Raw genomic sequence first — 25632 nt, 5'->3', positions numbered from 1 at the left:
TGTGAATAATTGCGCGGCGCTGCGTTCTGTGCAAGTCTCACTGACCTACCCTTACGCACCTTGCGTTGCTGAATGTTACTTGATATGTTGTGGTTTTACAAAAAAGGTTTCACGCCTATTTTGTTGCCATTATTTACACCGCTAATTGGCTACACGTTAAAACAAAAGCAGAAGTTACATATACTCACTAGAAAATGACAATTGACCACATTTTAGTTAATAAAAATTTAAAACAAGTGAGAAATATTAAATTAAATTTTCCTAAATTTTCTACGCAGTTATATAATGTAATCTTGTACAAGAAATATGTAGGCTCTCCTATTACATTGAATAATTATAAAAATTGCACATAAAAGTTTAAATTAATAAAAATTTTGTGTTTTAGTTTAAATCGCTAGGCATGTACGCATGCATCGATGTTGTTAATACCAAAACGCCCATTCCGGCTAGAATTTTCCGCTACAACACCCGCATGCATTATGAGGATGTAAAATGGAATCCACTCAATATAAAAAACTTGTAATACTTTTCTACATCATCCAACGTTCCTTTATTGTAACAACAGGGTGATTTATTGGACAAAGTGTCAATGTAACTGGTGACATAGTTTGGATGCAACGCGCGTACTAGTAAGCGGAAGTATGATGCGATTATCGATTCGCTTATGACAGAAAACGCGTTGAATGGACAGGATTGTAAGAGGGGCGCGGGGCGGGGCGAGCATGCCAATATGTGTAGTGATGTGTGCTGAGTATTTAAATCGTGTGAAAATTAAATATTTTCTTATTGTATGTCAATATCAGCTGTTTTTATAGCAAATGTCTAATAACTCAAACAATAAATACAACTGAGTACGTAAATTAAAATTTAATAATTATAAGTTGCTTGTAAGATTTCAGTGTAAGTATTAAATCAATTTTTTTTGTCAATTATTAACCTAAGCAAAATTGTATACTATGGAACAAGCAAACATTGACTAACAATCTTTAGAACAAGACTTTCATGACATCGGGCACTAATATTTTGTGTTGGCTAGATATAATATACATCGAAAGGTTTTCCGTAAATACTCCTACAATAATGAGAATGAATCATGTTAAGCTCTGTTAACATCGATAGTCGATGTCAAGTCGATACTCGATAGAATCGTCCTCGGCACGTGCCTATTCCGAACAAGTTCGCGTCAGTGCGCCGCTGGCAGCGGGCTGCGCTGTTCGTGTTTCCGCAGCCCGCATTAATGTTATCGTGTGTTGTGCAAATGATTTTATTTTTATGGCGCTGATATTACTTCAAGTGTTGTTGCTGGGAGTGCTCGCGGCTGCTGTCGACGGTGCGTTGTGTTTTGTTGTTATTGCGTTTAGCACGTGGTGCCGCCCGGCCGGAGGAGCGAGTGTTTACGGCGCCGCACGCATGCGCCCCGCTTGTTTGCGTCTTCAGGTCAAATACCGGCTTGGTAAAAAGCCTCTACCTGCTCTCTATAACTATATTCTGCTCTAAACAACCAAGTAAGTCTAGTTGTAAGGGTAGCTGCCGCTCTTCATCGTCCGAGGGATCATGAAGTCTAACAGGATTCTGTTTAGAAAGCCAACATTCGATAAACATAAATATTCTATTAGTTGAGTTTATTCTTAGCTACGTATTTAAATTAAAATGTTAAGCAATCAAAACATGAATTAGGGTGTCCTTGAATCGCCGCGGCACACGGCGGTTACTCGTTCGTTGTGTCTTGAGAATACTATAAAATATATATAGATACGTCGTATAGGACATATGTTTTTCCGTCTATAGAACTCGATATGGAAAAAAAACTTGAATAAAAACGTTCCCAGACTATTACACAATTCGTAACGGTAAGGCTCTTTGCATTTTTACTTGAATTCTTGCTTCTAATCGCCTGAACTAATTGTTAATTTACCAAGAATTTTATCTTTGGAGCATAAATGTACGTTCAAGAAGTTATTAGCTATTGATCTTCAACTAACATAACACTAGTTTTGTGCGCTATGTAGAGTTCAAGGTTATAGTTTACGTAATGGGATTAGGGTCTTATTCCCAAAGGTTAGGTCATAGTTGAAACGCATATTTGATAACAGTTGGAAGGAAATACATATTAATTATTTATTATTCAAATAGAATATTAGCTACATACACACATATACACATGCCTACGTAATATAACTAAACTAACTCTAATAAACCACATATTTTGATTGAAAGGTTAAACATTTTACATTTTTAATAAACGGCAATTCATGACAATTTTTATCCCTTACAATAAATAACTTACAAGATTTACCTTTATATTGTTATAGTTATAAAATCGGAATGTCCTTAAACATATTATATTTGCAGTGCTGTTTAAAATACCGTATTTCTGATTATATATTTAGTGTTATAAAAATGACATATCATTGTAATTTGTTAAATTTTACTTCGGAAATAATTGGCAGCAAATTCACATATGTCTATTTCGCTTAATCATTTATACCGCAATGAAACAGTAATATGATCGTCGATTTATCGTAAATCATTTGTATTGTGATTAACAGGGAATTGGGCCGTCTTCCCCTATGGTCCCAATTTTGCTGCTTTAGGCACCCCGCCAATGAATCTCATTCAAATGATAGTGATGTAACGTTGCCAAAGACAATTCGCTTACTCATTACGGTCATAAATAATATATTTTATCACATAGGTATGTGTCACGTTTTGTCTATAACATTAGCCTAAAGTTTCAGGGTTTTGTCTATACATATATTACAGTGAAGAGCGTACCAATTATTATAAAGCCGACAACGCACTTCAACGCGACGACTAGAATATTATTTAGAAATCCACAGAGAATTTAACAAGAAATAAAACGCAACTATGTCTTAATCAATTGTAAACCAAAGATTATATTTCTCTGTTTCACATTGCATACTGAGTCTCGGCACAGATTAGAGCATATAAATTATAAGTGATACGAAATAACACAACAGATTATTAATTAAGACAATTAAGCCGAGATTCCATGATATCATTTACAAGTGTTGTTTTAAAATACGTGAATAAACTCGTAAATTTAATAAATTGGTTGAGTCAGTGCAAATCCATTAGGTTCACTTCAAAAGATTCACAACTTGACAAAAACATGTGCAAAAAGCTTTAAATATATTTTCCTCCTCCATTATTTATAACTTTATCTATAAATATTTACAGCAGTGTTGGCCTAGTGGCTTCAACGTGCGACTCTCATCCCTGAGGTCGTAGGTTCGATGCCTATACACCTATTCTATGTGCGCATTTAACATTTGCACGAACGGTGAAAGAAAAGATCGCGAAACCGGCTTGCCTTAGACCTGCGTGTGTCATATGTCACAGATGATCATTAAACAGATGCAGAAATCTGAGTCCCAGACCTAAAAAAGGTTGTAGCACCACTGATTTATTTCACATATACAAATAAATATTATGTTACTAACTTGTTATCAGTATATATCATATATTGATGCCTAGATTTCTATTATATATTTCATTTAAGATTAGTTTCTTTATATACTTGTGTCATAAACATAATAAAATGGGGAGATTTTGACATTATGTTTCGTAATAGCACTATAAATAAGCACTGATGCAAGTGGAACTAAAAACGGTACTATACAATTGTCAAAAGTCAAGTTTGTTTTCGTATATTATTCAAAGTCTCGTTACTGAAACTGATTTTATTTATGTATTAAAATGAATAAATAATTTATGTGCAAGAAAGTACATTTTCTAAAAAAAATTATATAAAAACCGCACAGATTCTAATAGCTAACGTATAAATAAAACTACGTACTGAAAAATATTCATACTTTATGAATGCCATTCTTAATTATATTGTATTTTTATCATTATCATTATATTTAATTATAAATACATATTTAAATATTTCTTTGTGAAATCGTGTTCATTATAAACTTGAATATTCTTGAGATTTTTGAAATAATTGGCTAATTTACATGTATGAAACATTCAATTTCTTCAGTTAAAGAATTTGTTAAGTTACATAATTGCATAATGAATTATTTAAACAATTAATTAGACAATTAACGAAGCGGTATCATATATCATACGGGACAAAGAATTAGATTTTTGCTACTTGTTTTTCGTTTTACATTAGGAAGTTAATCGTCTCATTAAAAATATATAATAAATGTAACGTTTGCTTCTTTCACTAAGTACATAGAGTTGGACCATATAAGGACAAGGCTCTACTGTTACCACACCCCGCCAAGGGAAGTTTTTGGTAGTGCTTTGTTGTATCCTCCACCAAAAGGCAGTCTTCCTCGCAGAAAGGATGGGTATGCTTAACGCATTTTTCCACGAAAAAAGAAATCTTCTTAAAGCGCCATCTTCTCTCGAAGGTGAGCGATTATCATTGTTTTGAAAAAAGATATGCCGTAACAGTCAGTATTGAATGACCGCAGCCGCTCTTTGAAAATAGTTCTTACTTCAAACAGTTGATTGAAGAACGAGGCATAGTCGAATTGGTAAATAAATAAGTAAATATAAAATTGTTGGAGTGGCAACAATTTAACACGTGTTTTGGAGCGGAAATGGGATGTAAGTTTTTATAATTACGTTATTTACACGAATTATGACTAAATAATCCACATTTTATTGCGCTTAATAACTCAGTATTTTTATTTATTAAAAAAAATCTTTAAATAGTAAATGGTTATACATATCGAAATTGAATTTTTCTATAAGAGAATTTAGACCCGATTTTTATCGAAACGCGACATGGCAATTTTTTTAATGTAAATTAGCTTAAGTTGAAATGTCCTATGGGATTTTACCGGTACAAAACCGTTTTATATTGAAACCGGTTCGAAGCCCTGAATTGTAGGGATCTAGAGAGAGGCCCGCGGGGAAGTACAAGGTCAGGGGCTCACACTGTCCGAATTTATTGCTTGCTCGATTCTCTTATATAAAGTTCATTTTCGCGAACGGCTCGGTCCAACGACTCGTAAATGCTTACACGGAAATTTGAACTTTATAATGTACGGTATAGAGACCAATGTCTCGTTGGGCAAGTTGTCGCAGCCAAGATATTAGAAACGAACTTGTGTTTACATTTGCGTTACGTTTTGTAGCTGTTTTGTATCGGTGTACTAATTCTTATTTTCCAATAATATCGATCTAAAATTTTAAGTGTCACATGCTCCAGTGTGCGACTCTCATCCCTGAGGTCGTAGGTTCGATCCCCGGCTGTGCACCAATGGATTTTCTTTCTATGTGCGCATTTAACATTAGCTCGAACGGTGAAGGAAAACATCGCGAGGAAACCGGCTTGCCTTAGACCCAAAAGTCGACGGCGTGCGTCAGGCACAGAAGGCTGATCACCTACTTGCCTTTTAGATAGACAAATGATCATGAAACAGACACAAATCTGAGGCCGAGACCTAAAAGGGTTGTAGTGCTATTGATTTATTTTATTTACATATATGTATTTTCGCAATTTGAAAAAATGAGACTAAAATTTCATTTGTATATTCATGATTTATGGCTAGAATTTGATAATGGAGTTGAGTCATAGTATATTGGTACTATGTATTTGAAAAGCATGTACAAGTTAATCTATATATGTATATAATAAATCAGTAGTACTTAAAAACGATTGTGGTTTACAAAATAGATTATTTCATATTTAGTCGGCTCCCCAATTTAAAATTTAATACAATTACAAATAATAGACGACTACGACTACGGGCTTAAACAGTTTAAACAAATAAAAAGCAACGCTAGGTAAGTTGTCGAACGCGTATCAACATACAATTATTCAAATATATAATCTAACGTAGTAGGATTTAGTATCAGTATAGCCTAATTGAACAGTCTGCAATGAAATCCTTGGTTCCGACTTGTCTGCCTTGCGATTTTCGCATAAAAACTAGCAAACGCATGTGTGCGTAATTTACTATTTGTATGTGCGCTTGACGCGTTTATTAGATGTCAATGATTCGTAGTATATTCGATGTTTTAAAATATTTTGTCTACCCACTTATAATAGATTCCTTTGCTTACGTACTACATTAATACTAACATTATTATTAAGGCTACACAGTAAGCGGTACGCAGAAAACTACTGGACAATTTTATTATAAAAATTTTGATTCCTGATGTTTGCAACGAATAAACTTGGCCGATTAAAAAACATTCTTACGAACGAAATGAGTTATATAACATATAGATTATTATGGATATATATTTTAGCTTCTTTATTTCCCTATAGAAATAGATATAGTAAACAATACCTCATTAAAACACTAAGGTAGCAGATGTATAATAAAAATAAATAAACTGAAGTGGAAATGGGCGACACGGGAAGAGGAACAGAAAAAATTAGCAAGAAAGTACTAAACTGATGGCCAAGGTGCAATAAACGAAAAAGAGGAAGGCAACTTAGAAGGTGGTAGACCAAGGAAGCAACTGGATAAATGGCAGAGAGTGGCACAGGGCAGACAGGAACGGATTTTAGAAGACTTTGCCAAAAAGGGTCACACAGATACCTAAAAAGTGTAAAAGTATCTGAAATTAAAGTCTATATTATTATGTTATAAATCGGAAATTTAACTAAGAAAAGATTATATTTTTGTAAAATTCCCAGAAACGTTTAAATTAAAGTTCCGGTCGATGTCTGTTTTCTAGATTAAACGAACCGATGAGTACGACGAATAGAGATTTGTTTGAATTAGTGAGTCGATTTTAATTGTTCCAAGAATGCCATTACGATGATACAATCTTCTAATTACTATGAAGTCATCTAGGTATGTTGTGGTCTCGGAATCTAGGCTAAACTTTTGTTTATTGTTTTGTCAGAGGCGAAAACGTATTTTGCTAGACTTACCAATATTGCCGTAGTTAATTTAATAGTTATTATAATTTCAATTTTTATTTTCCATGGTAGTGTAACAAAACACTAGATTTACAAAGAACTGCAAAAAACAACTTTTTTAGGTCTGGGCCTCAGATTTCTGTATCTGTTTCATGATCATTTGTAAATATAATAGCCAAGTAGGCGCCTGATACACGCCGACTTTTTGGGTCTAAGGCAACCTCACGATAGCTTTCGTCACCACTCGAGCGATTGTTAAATGCGCATATAGAAAACAAAAGTCAACAGCCGGGGGTCGAGCCTATGACCTCAGAGATGAGAGTCGCACGCTGAAGAACATTGCTTCCTATACAAAGAACTACAAAATCATCAAATATAAGGTACTAATATAGATAATTACTAGTACGAATAACGAAAGCTCGCAGTAGATTTGAACTTTTAAAAATAATACATTCTAATTTTATTAATTGTACACGAAATTTAGGGCCGACATATATAACAAGGCATTGTAGGACCCTCTGAAAGGTGATTACATAGATACCGTCGAACTTTTAGCGATTATATACCTATAATGTATGACATACTTACTGATAATGCCCGTTTTTACCAATCTATACAAAATTTGTATAATCAGTTTGTGTCCAATACCATGGATTGGAATTTGCAACCCTTTCAAGTGTTCACCTCCAGCTTTCTCCAAATATGCATTGCTTTCTTTCTCCATTCGCTTCCTGCTAACGCTTCTATATTTTCTATCCACCTTTGTATGGCTTTCTTGTATATCAACAATCAGGTTACATTAACGATGTTAGTCGTTTTGTTACGAATACTTCCTTTGTATGATAAAATGCATTTATTTAAATATTGTATTAAAATTCCAATTCCTCTTCACGAGTTCTTTGCTGTGTTAGCACTTAATATATATTTATTATATATTAAATCAGTGTTGTTTGATGAAGTTTGGTTAACGGAAGTTACATTTATTGGACTTTTAAATGCTTAACAATACTCGATTTAGAAGACTATATATAGTTTGTTACAAACTATCTTTTCTAAATTACATACGTAAATGACAACTTTGGTAAACCTAAATGTTACAAAAAAAAATTTTATTAGAAATTTTTGCTTATTGTTAAGCAATATAGCTTTGGACCATAAGCTTTCTTTAAAATTGATCTGCCCACAACCGAACATCTCCAACTCCAGATAAGTACTGTCACCGTTATAATGGCGAAGGATTCGAATGAGATTTATGAACTATATTCTGGCTAATCGCGCTCGCTAGTGCCGACCTTGGAGAGCACCAGATTCCTGACCTACCACAAGTCCTTTCACCCTCGCATGTCGCATGGAGAGGAAATGGAGGGGAAGTTTCTCACTTTACTTGTCCCGAACGTTTTTCAGTTATCGTCGTACAGATTCTACGGTTCACCTGTAGGGAAAATTGTTAGATTTGTATCTTAAACATACGTTATAATATTTTTAGTTCAGTAACATTAAATTATATAATGGCTATTTATATAAATAAACTCTTTCAATTGAATACGGCGTAGCTATACCCAGTTAACTTCTGAAGTCCTCCTCATGACGACGAGAGTATAAAAGGTATTTATTACGGAAGTAAATCTTTTTATTCAATATTATACCAGAGAGCTTCATTTTAGGCAAGTGTTAAGCAAGGCAGACAGACAAAAGTATATACTACGAATGTCTAATGTACGAAATTATTTCTTTTTAGAACAGGGGGCAAACGGGCAGGACGCTTACCTGATGTTAAATGATACCGCCACCCATGGACACTCAATGCCAAAGGACTCGCAAGTGCGTTGCCGGCCTTTTGGGAATTGGTACACTCTTTTCTTGAAGGACCCTAAGTCGAATTTGTTCCGAGATTCTCCAATGCGCAGCTGGTTCCACATATTGGTGGTGCACGGTAAAACTCCGTTAAGAAACGCTCAATTGTGGAACGACGGACATTGTGGTATTTTGTATTCTCTTTTTGCCTTGACGTCCGATGATGTCCGAACAACTCTTCTGAATATTCTCCATGATGAATGCAGTGGAAAATGCAGAGAGCCCCCACATCTCTACGCAACGCCAAGGGATCAAGCCGGTCGGAGAGGGATTGGTCGTCAATGATTCGATAGGACCCTAAAGTATTTCTTTCGAAAATGAAAGACTACTGACTACTTGAAAATTACTGACTTCAATGCATTAAACATTATTTTGATAAGTTGTCTTACCTAGAGATATTTTAAACTAGAATTTATTTATTTATTTGCGGGATATGAATTTGTAGCTAGTGTTGGCCTAGGCTTGTGTGGCTTCCGTGTGCGGCAATGCACCAATGGTATTTCTGTCTTCATTCGCTCGAACGGTGAAAAAATCGCGAAGAAACCGGCTTGCCTTAGACCCAAAAAGACGAAGGCTTGTGTCAGGCACAGATGGCTGATCACCTGCTTGCCTATTAGACTGACAAACGATCGTGAAACAGATGTATAATCTGAGGCTTTAAAATTTTGCATAAGTAAGGCCACTTTTTAAATTATTTTGAGGTATAAGATTAGTGTGCTTTTATAATCGTATTAAACTTATTAAGACTTACTTAAGTATTATCTATTGTATGGTAATTCATCAAGCTGTCAAAGTGATGATAATGTCAAAAAAAAATCAAGTTAGTTATCGGTTTTAGGAGTTGTACAGACAAACAAACAAGTTTATATCTGTCAAGGACACGATTCCTCGATCTATCGACGATTAGGGAGGACATTATCGAGGTCTTATAGGAATCCTTATCGAATATCGGAAGATGTATATAGTATGTTATAATATATATTTTTATAATTATTAAATACAATACAAAAAAGCGACTAATATAGTGGTATTACTGGTATCGTAAACGTTTGTGGCGTTTTAAAATAACATATATACCTAACTAATTTCCATAAATTTATGAATCACAGCAAATTAGAATAATCTTAGTATATATCTTCCGACCACGGCTTTGACAAATTATATACCTTCCTCATTAATCACTTTACCTTGTAATTTCATACCCTCAGACGTAAATACGTTTTATATTAGTATTATATAAATAAATAATTAAATTAATAGCATTATAAATAGCATGTTATATCGAAAGTAGTCTAATCCATAGACAGATGGGATCAAACCCGTGGAGCTGGTTAGGCAAGTATTTGAATGGTGGCTGTCCTGTGGGAACAGTGCTAAAGGCACTTTCAATAAATCTAGTTTACTCCCCAATATATTTTACGATTAAATTAATCGCGAACTTTTGTAATTAAAATTTAAAAAAAAATACTATTAGATTCGACATTTTACAGAACACTTGACCGGATTGTTTACGGTTTAAATTATCCTACAGTTAATAATTAAAACCTGCTGTGTACGTTAGTAATCTGTATGTTCGTGCATGTATTAAAAATCAAGAGTTTTGTGTGAATACGACCAACCATGCTCCAGGAGATAAACCACTCATTATTGTTTGTTGTTTTTACAACAATCTTTTTGATTTTTTTTATAGAACAGGGGCAAACGGGCAGGAGGCTCACCTGATGTTAAGTGATACCGCTACCCATGGACACTCAGTGCCAGAGGGCTAGCGTGTGCGTTGCCGGTCTTTTAATTAATTATCACTGAACTGAACTCTCGTTAAACGTAGTATAAGTAACATATCATTAATAAATTTGAAATTATTCTGAATGATATTGTTACAAACGGAAGTGAACCAGGATTTATCACCTTTAAACCGATGGTAACCTGGCACCTAGCGGTCAGACGGGCCCCACTTCGTCATAGAATTGATAATACGCAGACCGGTTAAGTAACATTGGTTTTATAAGAAAGTTAATAAACAATACAGAGGTATTGTAAGCTTCATAGTGGTGACGTTGATCTGGTCAATGCAAGGCAAAGACTATGGCAGACAAGACAGGGAGGGGAGGCTTAAGAGAGTCCCATAGCGGTACGAGGGATGCGTAAAGCTCGTAAAATGTCTTGTAACACAAACACACATAAGTTTGGGAATGCAGAGCTTAATAATCATACAACTAAATGGATAAAGTTAACTTAACTTGTTGGACACGTTAGCCCCGTCTCACCTCCTTCTTTGGAGTACAGACTCAGCCGTGGGACTGGGAAGTGGGGTTCATGTATCGGTGACCCAAAGGCTGGTGCTTTCCTCGCTTAACGATTACGTATTGCAATACACGAAATGCTTCCAGCACCTAACTGCCACACAAATTCTATTTATAATTTTTTTATCATTATTATTATTACTATGTAGGTTAAGAATATTGTAAATACTATGTTTATGTCGGCTTTAAATATCATATATATTGTCAATGGACAAAACATATAATATTTTGATAAGTGGTATTAAGACATATGTTTTGTTATAAAGTTGTCAATCATTAGCGGATTAAATACAGCAACTAATCTAAGGAAATGCCTAATGACTAGATAAATGTAGTCATTGAAATAAGGTCACAATGATAAAACCTGTGTGTCTCACCTTTAGTTTCATTTTGCAGACAGCATTTTCGTCTAGTCTGTAGTCTGTGAGACCACAATAAGAACGAGACAAAGCAGACAATACAGACTTAAATGCTTAAAATAAAATACCGACTCGAAATGATGTTTGATTCTGATCAGTGATTATCTCCGCGAGACGACTTCATTCAAATTGTGCCATTCAATTTCTGAAAAACAATATTCTTATATATTTAATTTAATTACGCAAATATAACAATGAATGAACAAAAAACTAAAACCATTTATTTCATTTCCTCGCCGTATTGCGATACATTTTCGTTGTTTCTATGAAAAATATTCATATTAAATATTAAAAAGTTTAAATATACATCGACTTATACAATGATTTATTTGAAAACAATCCATAATCAATGTAGGCAATTGTGTTAACCAAAATATGCGTACAACATCTGTCTATTAATCTTTGAGCTACGTCACGATCTTTAATGAGGATTTTTTATTTGTTACGCACTATAGCTGACCTTGGGCGGAGGCTAGACGAATTTAGACGTTACAAATAAGAGAACAGCGACGTAAATGTTAGTGAACCACTAATGAGGCACTTTCGGGAGGGACGTACACCTGTCTCCTTTTAAATGCGTGCCTTTCGGCGTTACGACTCCAATACCGAGCGATTCATATAAAAATAAAAACAGCTTAAACGTACGTATAATATACGTTTGTGAAGACGCCATTTACAAATTGCTCGATTATAAAACGCGTGGAAGTTTTAGGGTTTTGGGCTGTTTAGGTTTGATCAATGTTTTTAATTCTTTGTCGTAGGAACGTGTTAGGAATGAGATCTAACAGTATCGGAAATCGCGTTGTTTGTTATTCAAAAACTAGGAACCTTATTTAAAGATATTTAGTTTAATTTTATAACAACACAACAACAGGTGCATAGATACAAAAACCTAGTTCTGGACTTGAGGATTCTCCGTGTTATACGGGTACATAGGGGAGGATTACTGTGTTACTGTAGTTTACTAAGGTTTAAGATAATAAATATTTTCTTAATTTTAATTTATTATACGTCAGTACAACAAATAAGTTATTATTCTTAATAATATAAAAATAACATAAAACAGCTAACATCAATTAATATGACTAAAAATAATAACTTACCTTAAAATATAATAACTAAAATATATAACTAAAAGGAGTTAATTAGGCAAGGTTCCGAAGATACTGCCAGACTAATTCTTTGTACGAGGTAGCTGCCAGCTCTTCGGTCTTCTGTGACGTCGACGTGTATGTATTTAAAATATATACAGTATTTACAATAATAATAATTAATAAAAAGAAAACTAAAACAAATTTAAAAAACTTGGTCAATGTGGTAGGCATCCAGATGATGATAAAAGGGAATTTGCTTCTATAAATTACAATATTTTAGAAGGTTTTTGTTATCAGTGGTCGGTCCAGTACATGTGTAGTTTGACTGTTTAATACTTTATTAATAACAAAGTTTTGCCAACATCTGCCCTGTCCCAAGCATAAGTATCGTTACGTGTAATGGGACGCTGTTAGAACATCGTGTTACGCTTGCAAAACTGCTAAAATGATATTTGTATAATTAAAAAAAAAATTGTGCCGCTACACCGTTTCAGGCCTCAGATTTTTTTTATCAGTTGTCAATCTTATAGGTAAGTAAATGATAAGCCTCCTGTGCCTGACATACGCGGACTTTTTGGCTTTTGGACGGTTTCCTCACGATGTTGAAAACATGGACTTTCTTTCTATGAAATAATTCCATTGGTGCGGACCTGCGACCTCCTCCTGCTGTTGGACCTGCGACCTCAAGGATGAGAGTGGCACGCTGAAGCCACTAGACCAACACTACTGTATTTGTTAATTGGATATATAACAATTGGTTTGTAAACCTTAACAATTTTAGTATAGATTTGTTAGAACAGAAACTGTTTACAACTTTGGTACGTTTAAAAATATATTGCGATATTTCGTAAACAAATTCGTGTAAGATGTATAAATATAGGCGGATCTAAAAATAAATTAGGAACAGTCGTAAAACTGGGGCCTCAATGTGCGTGTAGTACGCTTCGCGCATGCGTCATGGATACGTCACTTTCTGATTACCAATATTTTCACGTGAAATTATATCATTACGAATATTTTTCATAATTTTTTTTTAAGCCCCTTAACATACATTGTACATATGTTAACTCGCTAACTGTAAATAAATTCTCCGGCTTGTATCGTTCGTTCGATGACTTCATCTGTGTCTTTCCAGTGGTTTCTGCCCTACCCTTTTGTACCTGGGAAATCCGATTACAAGCGCCTGCGCCTGGGCAAATAGAGGAATGGTGCTGGGGTCAAGGTGGTAAAATGCTATGACCCCACACACACTAAGCCCGCTGTTCGCTATAGGGACGAGGGTTACAGCAAGTTTTCAACGTCCAACGATTGACACTCAACACAATATTTTAGGACAGCTCATAACGGTAGTTATTTTTTTAGATTACATTTTAAATTCGTTCAGATATATTAAAATACCCCTTCTTAAACTGCGGTTAACTCGAAATCACAACTGAATCCTCTGGATGGATTGATGTCTGGTTTGGTCCACATGTCTATTATGTTACATGAACCTACTAATTTTAATACCGTCGCATAATATATTAAATATTTATATTATATCATAATAAGTTAAGTGAGTAAAGTACTAGCTGGACTAGTTAAATCCTACAATCTGATGAATTAAAATAATTGTAGTGAATGAAGGCATCATCATCAAATATTTCGTGGGGAAATGGTTCGGAAATACTTTATCGAGCAGCTCCGACTTAGGGTCCTTCAAGAAAAGAGCGTACCAATTTCTTAAAAGGCCGGCACGCACTCGCGAGTCCTCTGGCTACCCCCTAGTTTTATAAAAAAAAGCATGCATCACCTAGCTCCCACTGAGAGCCAATCTCCTTCACTATGTCGTCAGTCCACGTAGTCGGTAGGCGGTTCATCAGTTCTTGTCCATGCGCGCTATGTGGCCTACCGCCACTTAGATGTAGTCCCTTAACCTGATGAAATTCCGTTCAATAATTGTCTATTCTTGTATTATTCGGTACATAACTTAATCACAGTTTAAGTGTCATTGCCAAATCGATTTATGCAATCCGTGATCAAGAATGAAATCTTTATAAAGATGTAAAGTTTTCCAAGAGATCAACGTTAATTGTCAATGGCGTGAAGTTTGTAACAACGCTCGAATTGCCGTAATAACCTAACTTCACTTGAGGAAATATCGCGATTACTCCAATAAAGTTTGTCATACTTGGTAAGGTTTATAGCGATGCATTTAGAATGCGTAAAAATTGAAAGAAAACCGTTTGTTTTAACCGGATCAAAGCTATTTGTATAATTATAAGTTTATAATAATAATAGCTTTAGCTAATAGCTTTAATCCGGTTAAAAAAGTCTTCTTTTAATGTGTAAAAGCTATGTTAATCAAAGACAATACTATATGCGTTAAAATGTTTGAATTTACATTTTATCAAAGATTAGTTGTTGGTAAATCTAATATAAATGAAACGGATATATGTATTTGTCAATAACATGGTTTCAATTTGTTTTATTGTAGCAAAATTCGTCGAATTTATTAAAAATCCTGTTACTACGTTTCCATTCCCCGGAGGCAGAACCACTGTGGTGTTACAATATCTTAAAAACGAATGCAGTGTAATATATGTTTAAGAATTTATTTGTAAACTTAGTGACAGTACTAACACTTCCGTACATTCCGTGAACGTGTACAAACAATAAAACAGCAAGTGGTATTGACTATGATTTCTATTATAAAACAAAGGAAAACCTTGACTTTGCTCTAACCTAGGCTAGGGTTCGTTTTAATATAATTTTCTAGGGTTCAAGGGCGCGGAATGATTGATTTGCTCAAGGGGAGCACGTTAGGGGTAACATTATAATGTATACATAAATTGACATCGTTTTTATGGCCTATATAATGGAATTTAGTTGTAGTAAACTAAGACAAAGTAACAATATGATTTTGGATTGAGCAATTTGAGCATCGCTATGTGGGTATTTGTATCATAAGGTAACATTGTTTGTAACGAATAAACTCAAGCGCAATGCTCGTATGAAGTCAGGGCTGGTATTGAAACCTCCCGGTGTCGAAAGGCGTTTGCATAAAAAAAAACAATCTAACAACCTATTAGAGCTAGACGAACCAAGAATAATAGAAGCGTAGTCGTCAATTTCCTGCGAAACCCGCATAATATCCTGTCTAGCCTCAAGTGCCGACCGCAGTCCTCACCGGAAATAGGTCTAGTTACGCTAAGATTACGGAACAAGTGTATAATTAAATTTTACTTTGATAACTTCCGCCTCAATTTTTATTAATTACTGAGATTTTGTCTGAATCTGAATTTTGAGGAAGAGTATAAAACAACATTCTTGGCGATTAATCAGAGTGGTCCGAATGACAAGAAATTTTAACTAGTTCTTTTCTTATGTAAAAAATAAGTTTTTTTTATATATTTTTTTAAGTTCATAAGAACTAAAGTTCTTGATGAAGTCATATAGGATAATAAAGATTTTTTTATTTTAAACTGGCATGCTGGAGTGTACGACTTAACGATTATGCAAAATGTTTATGCAATGTAATTATTAGTTTTATCGATCTTTTATTACGGATGTAGTGAACTTTAATGATTTTGGTGGAGCCCAATTACGCCTGACAGTGTTATATATAAATAAAAATGGTCTCAGGGTAAGAATCAGAGAAATTCAATAGGGAAGCGGCTCGAGTACTCATAGTTCGTAGGTTTGATGCTTGGCGGTGCAATGGACGTTACTGTCTGTGCGCATTTAACACTCGTCCTTGCGATGAAGTAAATATCGTGAGGAATGTCTTAACCAAAATGTCAAGGGCGTGTGTCAGTCACAGAGGGCTGCTTACTTATTTGCCTATTAGAAAAAGAGACCGAAAGCTAAGGCCTGTCAGTTAGCGCCGACTAAATTCAGACTTCAGGCAGTCACTTTGAATAAATTTATAACTACCGACCATGGACACCTGCAACGCTGGCTGCTGTGGTGTTGCCGACCTTTCAGGGGAGAGTACGCTTTTTATTCGAAGACCCCGAAGTCGTATCGGTCTTTAAATACCTGTACTGGCAGCTGGTCCCACGTAGAGGTGGCACGCGGCGGAAGTGCCTTTAAAATTTGTGCAATTTTTTCATATGGAAATAAATGATAATACGCTATCGTTTAAACCGTGTTAGATTGACTGAATTCTAAGAATCACTAACAAAACGTTTCATAGTAGCGTTATCAAATCCTGTATACATATATTTATTTATTTATTAAGAAGACTAACAGCACAATATAGAAATCGATGTATATATATAACAATGCGGGCCAGTTAAAAATCTTCACGTATATTTTTTTTTACAAATAAGCAGGAAAACATACCAATTATTTTGGTTGTAGAACAAAAAAGAAAAAAATAAAATTGAATCAATTGACAATGGATCATGGATGATCGAAATAATTTTGTGTCAAAACTCACCTTGCTCGTTACAATATAGTGGAATATTTATAGGTATTAAATCTATTGCGATGGCCGGACACAGTGCCACCCCATTTTCTAAGTAATGAAGTCGTAAAACCTTCGCCAGCGGGCATTCCCCGAAAATTGCATCAAAGACATTCACAGTTTTATCGAAATTGCCTTTTTAAATTTTGTTAGGTTTCAAAGACGATACCTTTTACTTTACTTTTTATATGTATTATACAAATATACTTTCAGAAGTAATGAAACACAGATACTTGATGTCTTTCTAGAGATGTTTTTGATGTATATTACAGTGCCTCATGCGATGTCATAATAGTATCGAAAGGATTGCTCTAGGTCTCAAATTTAAAGATAGAGTAAAACTATAACTGGAATGGCTTCCTCGCTATGACAAAACAAAACGAGGAAGACAAATAAAAAGATGGGAAGATGATATAAGTAGAGCAGCTAGCCCTATGTGGCTACGTAAAGTTAGACACCGAGAAGAGTGGAACGTTTTGGAAAAGACTATGTCCAAGGACAAGCTGTAAAATAAAAATTAACCGGTTTGCCGATTAATTATTAGTGTTACATTACATTCGTTTATAGTACTCATATTTTTATGTACTAAGATAAGTATTTGACAGCAAATAATAAGTAAATTCCTTAAGGCAGTTTTTGCCGCGTCCATCTACCAATATGTGGAACCAGCTGCCCACTGAAGTATTTCCGAACCAATTCGACTTAAGGTTCTTCAAGAAGACATCGTAACTTCTGGCAATGTCCATGCGTCCATGGTCGGCGTCCATATCACTCAACATCAGGTGAGCCTCATTCACGTTTGCCTCCTGTAACAAAAAATTATCTATTTTTATTATATATTATGTAGGTATTATCGAGGTCCTTTATATGGCTTGAGAAAGAAGATTATGTTAGGTTTTATCGTAGTTAATACGTAGATAAAATGCTCTGTAATTATATAAAACAACAAAACAATAAACAGCCAAGCAAAAAAGAGATTATCTAACTTTTATAGAAATTATGTTTATATATTTTTAATTATATATACAATTATAAGTAAGATACAAAAAATCTTAACATTTAATGTTGTTTACTTACGGACTGTGTTAAAGTAAATAAGCAACGCACAACTAATAATTATTTTTGAAAATGTCCAAAACATCCTACCGCAAATTACAAATTAACAACACGATTGTTAAGAAAAAGCCTTTTCGCCATATGATTTATGTGTTCACGACAATGGAAATCTATTCACATACTCAGATCGCCTATAAACTTGAAATGCTCTCATGGCGCCGACACGACACAATGAATTTTAATGACACCGACCTCATTTACTGGCCCACCTCGTGAATAAATATCTAGCTGCGTAATTACGGCCTCACGTGTTTAAATTAAACAAAAAAAAAACAACAACAAAATTATAGCCCTTTACGAACGCCTAGCTAATAATAATTTGTCGGGCGGAACAAACTTAGCCATAAATTCATCCAAGTGCTGGTAATTTGTCTATGATTAGTGGATTACAACAGCCAGTTATTATTTTGCGATTCGCTCGCTGAATACTAAATCCACGAGCGTTAAAATATACCTACCCATCGGTAAGTGTTCGGTTTTCCCGCGCGGCGCCATCTTGCGTGGCTCTGTCAAAAGGTGGTTGACCCGAGCGAGGTTGCACTTCGCAAAATAACACCCGCTCCATTCATAAAACCTTATTTAAATCAGTCGTCATACTTATTCTTTTTATTTACGGCCGCTAGTTGAGATGAAAATGAGGAAAAAATTTGCTTAATTGAGTTTTTGTTCGATGTTATTGCGTTGTAATTGTATAGGTTTTTTTATAATGGTTGGTATTGTTTGTGTTTTTGAACTTACTACTATTTATGGAAACGTTTTTTTGGCAAAGTGGAGTAACTCACCAGTTAGGCTAACCAATTGATAATAACAAATAATATAGCAAACGTCTCACGTTAAAACGTAATATAGTAAATTTTCATACTACTTCATTGATACACTCACAAATATTACACAAATACTGACCCCCCAAGGAGTATATATTACCGTATAAAAAAGTTTGAATATTTCGAACGAAATAACATCTAAGACCAGTCTGCATATAGTTAAAAAAATGCAATTCATAAGATCAGTATAAAAAAATATTATGTAGCTAACTTAATTTCCAACTTATGAACGTAAGAAATAATGCTTCTAAATGTACATTTACTGTCGTAGTTCAATACTCTGCGACACTCTTAAATCGCCAAGGTTTTTACAAAATGAAACTATTATATCAAACTCCTCATGTGCCAGTGTCATAGAACTCGAAAAAAACCATACACTATATTAAATATCAATCAGTGGCGCTACAACCTTTAGGCCTGGGACTCAGATCTGTTTCACGCGAAGCGCGCTAAGCCAAGCCAATCCTCACCGTGTTTTCCTTCACCATTCGAGCGAATGTTAAATGCGCACATAGAAAATCCATTGATACACAGCCGAGAATCGTACCTCAGGAGTGAGAGTGGCACGCCGAAGCCACTAGGCCAACACGGCTCTTTATATAGACTATTAATAGAAGATAAAAAAAAAAACCTTCGTTAAGTGGAAAAATGCAAAATATGATTTCAACAAATTTGCATATTTACAAGAGTAATTATTTTACAATCTGATGTAAGTAATTGCTTGATTGTAATTTGGCCGCTATTGAGATTCAAACGCTATAAAAACTTAATTTAGGCAGAGGGTGCATACTGTAGTATAATAACTACCTTTACGGACGCCTAATTTAAGGCCTTTATCGTTTACCACAGTGAGTCACAACGTTAACGCTTGGTTAATCCAACGTTAAACCTTCGAATGCGGACGAAATAATCGGCTGACAGTTGGCAACACAGTCACAGTCTAAGTAGGCTAAAATTGGATTGAGATTGAATATTAGTTTTGGCCGTAAGCCTCATTTAATATTTCATCAAATAGGTTTTCACCATCGTGTTAGGCATAGCAGCAATGGTATCCTGTGTTGATTACAAAAAACAGGCATATCTTAAAACGTTGGTATGCTGTCCATGCCCCACTAGGATGCTGTCCATGCATTACTAACATAGCAATGCAGACTTCAACTGAAACTATACATGTAAATCTGAAATAAAGAAGTTATTATTATATATGTAGTTAGAGTTTAAAAGCAAATTTTATTTTTAAATTTACGTACAATGTATGTTTCCGAGCGGCTTGATACCTTAGCGTTGCGTAGAGAGGGTTCACTGAATCTTCTACTGATTTACCATGCATAGTGTTTCAGAGGTGTTGTTCGGATGCAGCTGAGTTTAATTACTGGCCTTCGAGGCAGAATATGATTCCACCCGTATCACCTAGACCTCCGTCGTTCCATCACCACTGTGGAACCAGCTGCCCGCTAAAGTATTTGCGAACCAATTCGCCTTAGGGTCCCTCAAGAAAAGAAAGTGTCAATTCTTAATAGGCCTGCAACGCACATGCGAGCCTTCTGCCAATGTGTGTGTGTCCATAGGCGGCGACACTTAACATCAACTGAACCTCCTGTCCGTTTGCCCTGATATAAAAAAATATTTTTATTTTTAACCAATTCTTGAATATCCATTCCATTATCATAATTAGAGTAGAATTTCCCTGATATATAAATAATTGTCTATGATCGATTTGTGACTGGATGTATGTACCCAGTAGTCAAAAAGTTACTGAGTGTCATACATTTTTAATGTTTTTAAAATCTATTTAAAACAAATAACTTTAACTTTACAACAGCACTTAACACTTAATACAACTGTTTTGTGTGTACATCTATTTCTTTCTTTGTTTCCTTATAAGCAAAAATTCAGCAACAATAAGATACTGGCAACAGTAAACAATCATTCCCCAAGTGTACAATCACGCGATTAGTCGAATATCGAATTTCTGTGAAAGCTCTGAAACTGATACTAAGCGTATTGCTCCAGTTAGAACCAGTTCTACATATTATGTATTCATTATTGCTTAGGTACATACTACGCATTACTAGGTATTGATTTCATTGTCATGTTATTTATGAAAATATAGAAAAGTTTTTTACTATTCTGCACTTTGGGATTTTGGGTCTCTACAAAACGACGAAATAAACAAATAAATAGTTCATTTGCAAAGAAGAGTGGTACATTCAGATTGACCAGTTATAAAAAAAAGACAGTTAATAACAATTGTGGTCAAAACGTATAGTCTAAATACTCTTTCACGCTATAAAGGGACATTGCCTTTTAAAGTTTAATTATTCTCCCCTTGAAAACATTACACGGTAGTGATCTATAACTTCTGGGAAAGTTATTAAATAGCTTGTAGGCATACTGTAACAATTTTTTGAATACAACGTGGTGCTGAGACACTGGCAGCTGTGTTGGTGGATACAGGCAAGTTTCTTTAGATGTTTTGAACAATTTTGGCTTTTTTACAGTCATAACTGCTTTAGGACATATAAGCTTTACTCAGTAGGAACTGGCTTAGCCTTTTCTCAAGAGATTAGTGTACAAACTTTCAGACCAGACAGGCAATCTTTGGATACTACTCCAACTTGATGACATGCTGATCCCACGCAGAGAAAAAACAACTATCCTAGTTGGTTTATTTGAGCAGCGGTGAACTAGGCATCACCTGTACAGGCGGCCAGATTAACACTCACAATCCCACCTGGATAGTGGCCAAAGTGTCTGTCCAGTTCTGTAGTTAAAAAAGCTTTTCCACGCAAGACGCGTTTAAGCTCGTCTAGTTACGGCCAAAAGCTTCACTAACAGTATCGCGCAAAACCAGTATACCCGTTTCCTAGTCTCTATGCAGCCTGCAATTATCTAAGTTGTGTTAACCATTAGATTCTAGACCTTACACTTACAAGATAAGGGTCCTTATCTATTCACTATCTAGTACTTTCACCAGTCTAGATTTCTAGACATATTTAATTTAATATTGCGTTATCGAGCTGGGTCTGCCTTTTAATAGATTCTTGAAATCCCTACGTGAGACTGCATGCATAAGAAATTATTTATAGCAATGTTAATAAAAACATGGAAATATTTAACTTATTACGATTTCTTCATATCACTATAAGACAGTTATTGTCTTCTATATTGTTTATACTCTGTTGAAGGAAGCCATAGGCTATGGTTTTCTTTGTACCACAGACTAGTAGTAAATTTTGTGTGCCTCCTATACTACAGGAGATCTGTTTTTGACTGCACAGGGTTTTTAAATGAAGGGTACATATACTTGACTGAGGGGCTTGTAAATACGGTCCGTTTATTAAAATTTTAATTGCAGTATTTTAGAAATTATTTTACTAAAACAAGTTTCCTGGTTTTAATGTCGAATTGTCGGTAATAATTCCCGATAGTTTTGCTCGAACGAATTGCCGTTTGTATTCACTGGATTCTCCATCTTTATTTAAATTAATCTATATTTTAATAAATAATTTTGTATGCAAAAGACAAAGGGTTAATGATTTGCTGTATTATATATTGGTATCTCCGATATATGAGTGTTTTGACATACGAGCAGCGGACTGAGCGATATTTTGCTTTGAGATGAAAGCAAGATTTGAGACTCGAGGAATCCCACACTAACAGTTACTCCCACCACTGACTAGATCCTCGACCTCATCTGTTTGCGTGTTTCCCTGGTTTTCGAAGCATTTTTGATAAGTTGAGTTAGCGTTCGCTTTTTGTACATTAAAAAAACATCACAATTTATTTTTATGGGTCCGAAGAAGATGATGTCTATTGAATTGAATCGTTTTCACATTCAAAAACAACTGAGGTTGTGTTTTGGGTGTTGGACCGGATTAATGGCATTTCAATTAGTTTCAATAGGGAAAATTTCTTTGAGACACCAACAAGGTTGCGAAACGAATTAAACGTATATCGAGGTACTGTACCGTATTTAGTTTTTTTTTATATATACATTTCCCAATATCCCCGACTCCTGTGGTATGCGAGCTTAATTCATACACATATTTTATACAAGTATATAACTATTGATATACTATATTCATAGGCGAGTGGGGCCCGTCGGCTCGCCTCCGCTACGCTCTTGCTGCAGTGAGTGACTCATTACACTATATTACAGCAGAAATCTTCCAGTTGCGATCTAAAGCTAATATTTAAAGCTTAAAAAAGCTGGGTAAAAGCTTGGTTACCTTTATATCGATTTGTTGCTCCAGAACGAAGCTGGAGGCTAGATTTACGAACGAATTAAAAAAATAACATTATTATTTTTATAATCATCTTTATTACTACAATTTGACAGAAAGAGATTCGTCTTCTAGTACTTTGGAATAATATTCATTCACACTCTCTTGACTCTGTGACCTTCCGATATGAGAATCTTCCCTATCCTGTGCCACCTCCCGCCAATTGCTGGCTATCAGCTGCAGCAAGTCCTCCTCCACTATTAAATATTATTAGTCGTTATTAAATATGCAGGATTATTCGAACAATTTTTTTGATTAAAATTAGAATATCCAAACAGCCATTTTCTAATATATAAACTTTATTTACGAAATTTGTGAATTAATATAGGTCATTTTAAACGTGATATAAGTAATATCAATTCTAAAACAGCGACATATATTATCTGTATGTCATACTCATATAACAAAGCTTTATTTCATAATTTAATAAGCCTTTTATATAATCACTACCGTGATATTATTCGAACCGTTTATGCGAAAAAATTACAATAAATTTTCGTTCGTCCCTTAGTGCATTCACCCTAGAATAGGCTTTGCATAGCCGTTGCGCCCGCGCAGGTATTTCCGGAGCGCGGCGTGCGGGGCGCGGGCAGTGCCGTGGGAGCTCGGCTTAGGAATGTCGATCGCAGTACCACCAGGGTCGGCATGCGGCTAACGGCTTAGACGATTGAACGAAATGTGGAATTCGCAACCGTTGCTTGTGGTTTTGGAGCTTTGTGGTACTTCGGGTTAACCGAATTAAAATGCTATATTCACAACTTAAAGAAACATATCATCTGACTATCGAGTGATTATACAAAGAGCTAGCCGCGAAAATATTAGAGAGGTCTAGGCGCGAAAATAACCACCTTGAGGTTGTCTAGTATTGAATTTTTTTGTTTGTAATACTTGGTCTATGTATTGACAAAATCCTAAGGCCTGCAAGTCGACGGCGTGTGTTGACTGGGGCAACGGCTAAATACTTGCAAAATAAACATTTGAACAGGGATTTGAACCTGTGGTTGCGTTATCTGTGTATTTTTATGTTAAGGCATGAGCGAAGTTAGTAATTTTGTTGAGGACTGTATCGCCATTTTGATTACGGTATATTCATTCAAAGCAACCAATTTTATGAAATTATTAGACTTTTTAACATTAACAATGAACACACTTTTTTTGTTAATAGAAAACTGTGTTGTGGCAGTTACTGTAACAGGAGTTACAGAAAAAATTGAATGAATCTTTAATTCGAAAATGTTTTTAAACTTTTTATCTCCGAAGCGGCTTGACGGATTTTTACGAAATTCTGCATGTATGTATCTGACGGTAGGTCGTAAACTATCTTTCTATACGTGATAAAGATCGCTCCGATCTTTATATATTTTTTATTATATGCCATTAAAACAAATCACAACATCCAGAAATTTGACCCTTCTTCGACCCCCACTTTCAACAGCAAAATTAATACTGTAATAATATTATTTATACACGTTTGCCGGGTCAGCTAACTTTGATTTAAGTTAATACATGTGAAATGTCAGAGAACAGTGTTGTTCTAGTGACTTTAAAGTGACCTGGCCAGTGATCGTATTACAATATCTTTTAACACATATCGTGTGTATGCAGTATTGTGTGTCAATCCGTGAATCGCGGCTCTTTTGATGATCACCTAGTTGTGACATTCGACACTTCCTGTCAATGTCAAGTCTGTCACGGTATTGATCACGAGTTGTGAATCCGAGTTCTGGCTACGATTTTCACACTTTATAATTAAATCAAAATATAAATTTTATTACTTTTGGTACGTTTTTGTTACGAAAGAGTTCATGTGAGTATGACAAATAAGAATTCTTCAATTTTACAGTTACAGTTAAACCGATTTGGATATTTTTAAGTGTCATTAGTATTTGGCTTAGACCCGTATTCTAAAAGTTCTTATGTCACAATGTCTGACTGACAAATGAGGTTGGATTACGGTTCGGTATACTAGCTGTAGGTTTCATTGCTTTTTTTTAAATATTACTTATGACAATAGGGAGGAGGGAGGGGAGGAGGAGGATAGGACGGGAGGCTCACCTGATGTTAAATGATACCGCATAGACACTACCATTGCCAAAGGGCTTGCAAGTGAGTTGCCGGCCTTTTAGGGATTAGTTCGCTCTTTCCTTTAATAATTATAATAATAATAAGCCTTTATTCCACATCTTTGACATACATTTGATTAAAATAAAAAGATACATTTATAGATTTACTAAGATGTGGCCCCTGTCCGGGAGAAAGCCTCCTCCAACTTTTTCCACCCTAATTTATTTTTTACCATCGTCATCCAGTTTCTGCCAGCTACCCTCTCGATCCCGTCGGCACATCGCTCTATTGGTCTTCCTTGCTCTTTCCTTTAAAGACCCTAAATCCTGATTGACTCGGAAATACTTCGGCGGGCAGCTG

General features: G+C 35.1%; 1 protein-coding gene across 4 annotated transcripts in view; it reads left to right on the top strand.

Moving 5' to 3' along the window:
- Positions 1–1202: 1202 nt before the first annotated feature.
- The window catches only part of LOC123708085 (protogenin B-like), an 83860-nt gene continuing 59430 nt past the window's right edge, over positions 1203–25632 (top strand). For all 4 annotated transcript variants that reach the window (XR_006753570.1, XM_045658580.1, XM_045658582.1 and 1 more), the window contains exon 1: positions 1203–1330. Coding sequence is in view for 3 of the 4 variants with exons in the window: in XM_045658580.1 (XP_045514536.1) it covers positions 1273–1330 (58 nt within the window). In the remaining variant the exon portion in view is untranslated. The remainder of the gene's footprint in view (positions 1331–25632) is intronic.

Source organism: Pieris brassicae, chromosome 4 (assembly GCF_905147105.1).
Source record: "Pieris brassicae chromosome 4, ilPieBrab1.1, whole genome shotgun sequence".
NCBI lineage: Eukaryota > Metazoa > Arthropoda > Insecta > Lepidoptera > Pieridae > Pieris > Pieris brassicae.
Note: the sequence above shows the minus strand (reverse complement) of the source record. Positions and strands in the feature narration are given on the sequence as shown.